At 30.1% G+C, this 10,216-nt stretch overlaps 1 protein-coding gene across 1 annotated transcript in view; it reads right to left on the bottom strand.

The window, feature by feature from the left end:
- The window catches only part of LOC107690970 (gamma-1-syntrophin-like), a gene marked incomplete at its 5' end in the record, with an annotated part of 14,834 nt that extends 4,695 nt beyond the window's left edge, over positions 1–10,139 (bottom strand). Inside the window, 5 exons of the mRNA XM_016489410.1 lie at positions 1,209–1,280; positions 5,302–5,418; positions 5,912–5,950; positions 9,429–9,558; positions 10,009–10,139. Coding sequence (XP_016344896.1) covers positions 1,209–1,280; positions 5,302–5,418; positions 5,912–5,950; positions 9,429–9,558; positions 10,009–10,139 — 489 coding nt within the window. The remainder of the gene's footprint in view (positions 1–1,208; positions 1,281–5,301; positions 5,419–5,911; positions 5,951–9,428; positions 9,559–10,008) is intronic.
- Between the last annotated feature and the right edge of the window lie 77 nt (positions 10,140–10,216).

The raw sequence follows: 10,216 nt of genomic DNA, 5'->3' as shown, positions 1-10,216 counted from the left end.
TATAAACAGAAATGTTCTAGATGTAAATAACTATATATATATATATATATATATATATATATATATATATACATACTTGTCAAAAATTTGGAAACATAATTTTTTTTCTGTTAATAGATTCAAGTCAATCAGCATATTAGAATGATTTCTGAAGGATCATGTGACACTGAAGACTGGAGTAATGATGCTGAACATTCAGCTTTGTGTCAGAAATCAATTACATTATAAAATATATTCAAATAGAAATTAGTTATTTCAAATGATAATAATATTTCACAATATTACCGTTTTTACTGTATTCTTTAAGTAAATGCAGCCTTGGTGAGCACAAGAGACTTCATTAAAACATTTAAAAATTATAATGTTTCTAAACTTTTGACAATATATAAAGTGTTAGTTGTTTAGTCTAATAATGATTTTATAGTCTATAGCTATTTATTTATTATTATTTTTTTTAATTTTTTTTTTACAAATTTTATTAAAGCATTAGTGCAATTTTTATTTTATTTTTTGTTCAGCAATTTTTTTTTGCTGAAATGAAGCGTATGCGTATGGGATGTTAAATGCAAATAAGAATAACACATTGCTACTTTATTTTATTTTTATTTCATTAACATTTATTTTTTTCAAACTTTCCCTACATGCAAAAATCTAAACAAATTAAGTAATTTGCAATTTAAATAATTGAAAAAGAATATTTGTCCCCTTGATTTCTGATATCAAATACAAAAAAGTTGTAATGCACTATCTTTCTAGGTTACTATTGTCACTGGTGTTGTAATAATTATTTAATGAAGTGAACGAATCCTTTCCATCCACCTTTATTGGAGAAAAATTAGCTAAATTCAAAACATACTGTGAGTCAGACAAACAATATTTTTTTGAGAATTACATAATTATAAATATAAAACTGTATTAGTGACTAAAAAAAGGGAAGAATATTAAATATTTATTTTTTTAATTTTCTTCAGTTTTATGTCTACAATTTGCAATTATGAATGGGTTTTAAATGAGAAATTAAATGGGTTTTAAATGAAATGTAATTAAATTCTCATATAAAAAGTCATTCTAATTATTACTCAATAAATAACCACAGAATAAGTACCTGTAGGAGGACACTGATTTATCACCAACTAGATATCTGATAGCATCACAGTATTAATGTGTAAGGCTTGACAGGTGAAATCCCGAAGTACTTGAGCTCATACCTTCAGTATCTTGAACATGATCTCGTAGACGGTGAAGCTCTTCTCGGCTCTGGTCCAGTCCCAGGTGGTGACCTAGAGGAGTTCAGATGGCTGTCAGTCGTCACAGACAGTGCATTATTCAGATTAGCTCTGGGTCACTCGCTCTCACTGCGGCCCTCGAGGGATGATTCAAATGCTGCATGAAGTAAACACGAAGGAGGGAAAACCCCCTGAGATCCTGTGTACGAGAACGACTCACGCTGAGCATCAGCAGTAACCTCTAATATCCAAAGACCAGTGAAGATGGATCATGACGGAACAGAGGACTCAGGAGTGTTTTCTTCAGACTGAAGTGGCTCAGAGCAGAGTTTTCAAATGTCAGAGTACCAGTCAAGAACTCACTGCTTGAGTAAACGCATGCACACGCACACGCACGCACACACACACACACACACATGCACGCACGCACACTGCACTGACATAGACTTTGGGTGATCATCCAAAGATCTCCTTGATGCATGGAACAAGACATAATAAAAAGGTAATATATGGCATTTGGAAGTAGTGCATTAACTTGGTTGAGCCAACTGGTTAACCTAGCCATTATTATCATAAATATTATTATTAATAGGATAATAATAAAACATTATAAAAAATTATAAACAACAAAATATTTGGATACCTTTACTGAATTTAATATATGTAAATGCAATAATAATAATAATAATAATAAAAAAAATAATAACCCTTTGTACTTTATGAACAAACAAAAAATGTAATAATAAAATTGTATACAAATAATAAAAAATATTTTCATTAATGAATCAATTTAAATACATTTAATGAATTTAATAAATTAATGTAATAATAATAATAGTAATAATAATAATAATAATAATTTCTCTTTTTACTTTTTAAACATGCTTCTATTGTGTATGATTTATCAGAGCATGTAAAAAAAAATTGTACAAGAAAAAAAATTATTATTATTATTATAAAAATAATATAAATATTACAAATAAACAAATAATTTGAATACATTTAATAAATGAATGTAATAATAATAATAATAAAATTATCCTTTTCTTTGTTTCTGGCCTTACTGCATGTTACTCCAAAGAAAAAAAAAGTTTTTAATAATATTACAAAAAAACAACAGAAAATATATTCATAAATTATGAAAAATAAATCATTATAAAAAAATTATAACCATGAAAAAATAGTTAATTTAATTAATAATAATTTTGGATAGATTTAAATAAATGTAATAAAACAATTATATTTAATAATAATAATAGTAATACATGATTACTGTCTACACTCAAATCTTTAATTATGTTCTTTTTTATGGTTCATTGATATTGCTATTTATTGTTATTTATTGCTGTTTTATTTATTGTTCATGATGTACGGTGACCCTGAGTGATTTGAAAGGCGCCTTAAATTAAATTTATTATTATTATTATTATTATTATTAATAATAATAATAATAATAATAACCATTTTACTTTCTTAACACGGTACTGGTCTAATAGTGTATGATTAATCACTGAAGTTATTGCTAAGAAAATAAAATGATGGCCTCCATAATCGTCCATCAAAATGAAATCTGAAATGACTTTATTTTTCATAAAGGCCTTTCATTTTTCAACCCCTCCAACCTTGTGTCATACAGAGACCCTTTTCACGATCCACTTGTCTCCCAGTTGCAAAAATCAAGTCATCCTATATTTGGTCTGCTTGAATGTCCTTTGTTACTCAGAAATAAGTAATAGGTTCTGAACAGCAACAGACATACAAAACATATCTTTTTTGGGGGCTAACCAGATTAACCAAAACTTGGCTTTGTGCACCTGAACTGCTTTCATGTCAAAATTTGCTTAGAAATTCAACTTTCTACCTAGTCCTTCCTGCAAGGCAGCATGTCAAGTGTTTACTGGCGCAAGCGGAGAACATCTGAACGAGCTGAAATAACCTGAGAGAGCCTTTGGACAAACTGCTGAGTGTCATAAGTTCTCTCCAATGTAATTTTGCATCTGAGTATGCCATAATAGGTTTTCACATCCAAACTTTTGATCTTCCTCCCACTCCACCATCAAATTACGACTAATGGCAGATTGGATGAAGCTCTTTGATGTCTCGATCTCTTCAGGATCAATTAATTAAGTGGCAACATCTACAAGCACCAACTACAGCAATTCCTCATTTCATCAGGACCATACCATCTGACGTGAAACACGGGGGGAGACCGAGAGGTAAAAACCACCGTTATCAATGCTATCAATCTCCATATTAGGAGAGGTTTACCTTTAATGAGACACTTCTCAGATTATCATTCATGTTTCATTCTAAATCATTTCCCAGAATTATGATGAAATTAATTGCTGATTGTGTATGGAGATTAGGCTTTATTAAATGGAAGTGTTAGGGCATCAGGTTAGGTGATTTAGCCTGCGGACGGCTGAACGGATTAATGGATTTCATAAAGTCGATAACAACTGGAGCAAATAATGTGGACGCTAACTGCTTGGGGGTGAAAATGGGCAATTCTTTAAAGAAATAATTCACCAAAAAAATGAATATTTACTCATCGTCATTCCAAACCCAAACTGTATCCTGCAGTGTTATTTTAGTATTATTTACATACCATTCAAATATTTTTTCATGTTTTAAATTAGCGTTTATTTTTATATTTTCAGTTTTCATCATAATTTTAGCTTTTGTAATTTTGTTACATGCTTTTGTAATTTTGTGTAGTTTTTCATATTTATTTTAGCATTATTTGCACACTATTAAAGTATTTTTAATACTTTAAATTAGCTTTTATTTTTATATTTTCAGTTTTCATAATAATTTCAGTTTTTGTAATATTGTTACATGCTTTTGTAATTTTTTTTACATGCTTTTGTAATTTTGTGTAGTTTTTTCATATTTATTTTAGCATTATTTGCATACTATTAAAGTATTTTTAATACTTTAAATTCGCTTTTATTTTTATATTTTCAGTTTTCATCATAATTTTAGTTTTTGTAATTTTGTTATATGCTTTTGTAAATTTGTGTAGTTTTTTCATATTTATTTTAGCATTCTTTGCATACGATTAAAGTATTTTTAATACTTGAAATTAGCTTTTATTTTTATATTTTCAGTTTTCATCATAATTGTAGTTTTTGTAATTTTGTTACATGCTTTTGTAATTTTGTGTAATTTTTTCATATTTATTTTAGCATTATTTGCATACTATTAAAATATTTTTAATACTTTAAATTCACTTTTATTTTTGTATTTTCAGTTTTCATATTAATTTTAGTTTTTGTAATTTTGTTATATGTTTTTGTAATTTTTATTGTATTTTTTCATATTTATGTTTACTATTTTTATTTCAGTAATTGAGTGATTTTAGTATTTATTTAAATAATTTAGTAATTTATTTATTTAGAAATGTACTTCAACTTCAATTAATTTAATTTAATTTTTAATTAATTTTATTTAATTTAGTTGCCAAAGCAACATTTATCATTTATAATTAAAGTTTTTTAAAAGTCCAAATGTCTAATCTTTCTAATCTTTATATTTTATTTAATTGCATCTTTATTTCAGTTAACGAAATTATTTTTAATAGATATATTTTCATGGAACATCAAATAAGATTTTTTAAATTATTCTTTTCATTTTATATTTTTAATTTAAATTTTTATTTTATAAATAATTTTAAGTTAACAACGTCCATATTTGCTCCAAATAGAACAAAAACCTATGACTTGAGTGCTAATTACAAATCATGCAATAGATTTGTGTAAAGAAAACACTGAAATTCAAGTCTAAATCTTTTATTTTGCACTAAAAACAGCTTAAAGGTTTTAAACGAGTGAGGAAATATGCATTTTTGGGTCAAGTATTCCTTTAACAATTCTTCAGTGCAATGAACTGCACTCAAGAAAAGTTTCAACAAGAGTTTGATGTGCTTTCATAATTGTCACTGTTTTTTTTTTCCAGCCAAAGTTGCCCCAAGTAGAATAAATATTGCGTGCGTATGCTAAATATAAAATCATAGAAAAGTCAGTTATTGAAACTGAAAGGCTCCTGATGCAGTAAATCATGCAGAAGAACTCACTGGAGGTGCGGAGAATTTGAAGAGAGACGAACCCCTCAAGGCAAGAAACTTTGGTGTGTACATTCGGTCCTGAACAGAATCTTGTTCCTTCTCATCCACCCAGCCCATAAATATAATCTAAACGACAGAAAGACACAAAAAGAAAGTGTCAAATAGGTTATAGAAGGACTAAGCCGTTCCAAGTAATTAGTCTGCACAGAGTTTCCAGGAAGAAACATTCTTCTCCATTCAACATTTGCCAAAAATGAAGTCTAATTCAGAGCTTGATCGTTGAAAATGTCAGCACTGGGAGGTCACAGACTAAAACTGGACACTGTGACCAAGTATCTGTCAGTCTGTGTGTGTCAAACGGTTTTGAGGAGCACGGCGTCAGGCGGTTCAGAGAATCTCAATGCCTTGTGAACTTGACTCTTGGCTTTCTGCAGGGCACATGCGTCACAGCGCATGAAGAATAGTGGCTCTGACAGAAAACATCATTGTGGGGCTTCATTCAAGTGTGCCGACCAAGTCACTCGCTCTATCAGGGCTTCATCTGGATCTCTGCAGGCTTTTTGTCACTCTTCAAGGTTCAATTCACACCTTCTCAACAAGTCTGATTCTGTTTCTTTACCTGCTGGTTTACTGGAAAGTTTCTGTTGATCTTCTTCACCTGCAATAGAATCATAAAGATTTAACAGGTTAGACTTTTGAACGTGTTTATACAAAAATTCATATGAAAATCTATCAAATATTTTATAATTAATGTATAGACCTTTAAAAATATTTGTATATATTTATAATACATATTTAAAGTTGATGTGTTCACTAAAAGAATTAACAGATTAGATAGTTTTTTTTTTTACAAATTATAAAATATATACTGAAATTTATTAAATAATGTGTATATTATTTATTTTTATTAAAATTAATATATATATATATATATACATACACACGTTTAGATATATTTTATATGGTTATAATAATATATATATTTAACATTTATTTAAAGATGATGTGTGCACTATAATTAGATTTGTTTTTTTTTAATATGCATATATTTTACAAGTATATGTTGCATTATAAAATATAAATATAAAATATAAAACATGTACTTTTAAATAGACAGATTTAAATATTCCTATATATTATATTTAATATTCATATACCTTTAAATATATTTTACATTTGTGATTCGAATAATATATATTTAGAATACTTAAAGATAATGTGTGCACTATAATTAAATAAGTTTGTTTAAATAAAACATGTAAAATGTATATATGTTTTTTAAAATGATATAGAATTATAAAATATAACAAATATATTTTGAAATAAATAAATAGTTTAAATATTTATTTTTATTCTTTAAAAATACTATTATTTATATACTATTAAATATATTTTACAGTTATATTTATAATAATATAGATGTAAAATAGATTTAAAGATGATGTGTGCACCTTAAGTAATAGATTAGATTTGTAGCAATAGCCAAAAAACACTGTATGGGTCAAAATTATTGATTTTTCTTTTATGCCAAAAATCATTAGGATATTAAGTAAAGATCATGTTCCATGAAGATATTTTGTAAATTTCCTACCGTAAATATATCAAAACAGCATTTTTGATTAGTAATATGCATTGCTAAGAACTTCATTTGGACAACTTTAAAGATGATTTTCTCAATATTTTGATTTTTTTTTTTTGCACCCTCAGATTCCAGATTTTCAAATAGTTGTATCTCGGCCAAATATTGTCCTATCCTAACAAACCATACATCAATGGAAAGCTTATTTATTCAGTTTTCAGATGATGTATAAATCTCAATTTCGAAAAATTGACCCTTATGACTGGTTTTGTGGTCCAGCGTCACATATTTAAAATATATTATAAAGTGCTATGTACACTATAAAGCAGGCCCATGCCTTTTGGGGGATGAAATCTGTGGAAATGCCTTGATTTTATGTCATTTTTGTACTTTTACATTTTACATTTATTCATTCAGCAGATGCTTTTATCCAAAGTGATTTACAAATGAGAAACATTGTAAGTAATTTACAGTATTTTAATAATATTTATTGAAGGAAACACTAACTAAAATGCACTTTAGGGATGAAAAAATCCACAAAACTGTACGACGTTACAGATTCGCAGGTTTCATGAATCCTTTTCAATCAACCTCCGATTCTTGACAGTCAAGAGATTTCCTAGACATCTCAATCATAAATCCTAACAAAAGGCCAGCGAAGTATGCCAATCTGCTTCACAGATCTCTGGTGATCACCGAATGACCTTTAGCGTGTCTCAGCCCAATTATTCAAGTAGCAGAAAAAAGAACGCCATGCATCTTGTGTGTTTCAGACTAACAGAGGTACTACTGTTCATCCAGAGCACCAGGAGAATCGCTCCTGCTGCGAAGCTTTATTCAAGATTAACATTCTCACTAGCTTCATAACCCATGTAACCCCGGCCAGTCTCACAAATTAATCTAATAGCTCCATTTGAATGTGGAATAAGGTCTATTTTCCTCGCAGGAAATGGACTGAAAGCTCATCCAGATGGTCCCTCTGCAGGATAATCCAAAGCAAACGCTACAGTACACTGTTGTGAGGAGCAAACTTATCATCTTCTTTGCGATGATTTTTCGGGAAATGCTAAACACACTCAAAATAAATAAACGCAAGATGGAGGATTTTTGTAGGGGTTCGCTCAAAAGCGAGTGATCTGAGCCACGAGGCACCGCTGCGTTCAATCGGTAATTAAGAGTGAAATCCTTCATTGTGTGGGAAACGCCATTTGAATGCCTTAACATGCCAGACAGACAGACAGACTTTCTACTGCACTGAGGGGATTACAACACATGACCTGCCTGGCCAAAATGAAAATTGATGTCTTCCCGAATTACCTCCATCATTAAGCATAAATGTAGTTTATCGCACAAATTGGTTCGGTACACTCTCTCCAGAGACAATGAAGCACTATAAATCTGCGAATGTTGCCCTGACACAGTTGCACAAAGATCATCCGGTCCAAACAAACCACAATACCTTGTGTTTTATTTAGGTGGTATTTATCAAAGAACTTGTAGAGAAACAATAATGGAAAGAGGAAAGGAAATGAGGGGGAACAAAAGCAAGAAATGTCACGATTCACGCTGAATATGTCAAGAGAATGAGCGCTAACCATTAAACCAGGGCTCCAATGTTGGTATGCTGTTAAAGAAAAACTGGAAATATATCAATTGATTTTTATATTGTGCAAAAAGACACAAAATCAATGGAAATGAAAAATGCTATTTTTTCAATTAAATGTATAACTTAATTTGATAAATGCTGATAATATTTGTATTTTTTATTATTAAAAAGACTAAATAAAGCCAATAGTGGTCTTTGGATATCATTTAAATGTATATATAAATATATGCATACACTACTGTTCAAAACTTTGGGGTCAGTAAGATTTTTTTTTTTTTTTTCAAGGATGCGTTATATGGGCCATTTATAATTTCTATTCATCAAAGAATCCTGGAAAAAAATGTATCACTGTTTCCACAAACATATTAATCAGCACAACTGTTTAAAACATTAATAATAAGATGAAATGTTTCTAGAGCACCAAATCAGCATATCAGAATGATTTCTGAAGGATCATGTGACACCGAAGACTGGAGTAATGATGCTGAAAATTCAGCTTTGCATCACAGAAATAAATTATACTTTAAAATATATTCAAACATAAAACAATTATTTTAAATTGTAATAATATTTCACAATATTGCTGTTTTTACTGTACTTTTTATTAAATAAATGCAGCCTCGGTGACCATATGAGACTTCTTTCAAAAATATTTCAAAAATCTTACCGACCAAAATGGTAACATTAAACATCATTATTAATTTAACTATTTTTTATGTTTTAAGTTCTTCAAAATCTGAAACGTTTAATTTTCTCCGTGTTGAAAAGAAATTAATCTCACAGTTTCAGTGTGATTTCAGATTTTTGGACCCCTCTATACATTGGGTAGTCACATTATAAGACATAGAGGTTAAATTTCATTAGTACTTACACTCTAAGCCATCACCGTTTGTGTAAGAATTGACTTAAATTGCTACACTTTTACCATGCTGAAACTGCATTTGTACTCACGTTGTGCTTGGTGAGGGCAGAAATGTTTGAAGCTATTGCTTGCAGCCAGTCGGTGCATTCGTCAGTACTGGGGCACTGAATAACCCCGCTGCACACCCCATCCACAGCAATGACTTGAAAGGCATTTTGCCTGGAGAAATTAAAAATATGCGCACTCAGGAGACATTCCACAAAATGCAAAAAGTAGCTAACTAAGGTCTAATTCTCCTTTTTCAATTCACTTTAATTCAAAGCAATTTAAAAAACAGATTGATTTAATTCAATACAATTTAAGAGTTTTCAATTACGTTCCACTTTATGTGCAAAAAGGTCTCATTTCAAACAGCTTAACCTCATCAAAGTTTGCATTTGGTATTAAAGGTCTAATGTGGTTCATTTGGGAATGGCTGTGAATTAATATAACCCCTAAAATACTAATCAAGGAAAATCCTGTGTGACTAGAATACAAACAGAATTACCAGATGAAAGCAAGAGAAAAATACATCACATTAGGCACTGCAACTCTACAAACGACTGTAAGTGCTATCAAAGCCAAAGACAAAACAGAGACATTTATTGTGTGGGTTCCTGCTCAGCTCACCTGCAAATGTCAGTACCTGGGATGTACTGGGACAGACGCGCATGCAAGAGGGGGATGAGACGAAGATCCACCCATCTCTTCTCCCAGCGCAACCCCGGAGACATCGGCCAAGATGAGCAAGACAATGTGTCCTGCCACATACATAGAGATTAGAGATTAAGATGACAGACAGACAGACAGACAGACAGATAGAGACAGACAGACAGAC

The sequence above is a fragment of the Sinocyclocheilus anshuiensis genome, unplaced genomic scaffold, assembly GCF_001515605.1.
Source record: "Sinocyclocheilus anshuiensis isolate Anshui unplaced genomic scaffold, SAMN03320099.WGS_v1.1 scaffold6670, whole genome shotgun sequence".
In the NCBI taxonomy this organism is placed as follows: Eukaryota; Metazoa; Chordata; class Actinopteri; order Cypriniformes; family Cyprinidae; genus Sinocyclocheilus; species Sinocyclocheilus anshuiensis.
The sequence above is the reverse complement of the archived record's forward strand: the minus strand, read 5'-3'. Positions and strand labels throughout refer to the sequence as shown.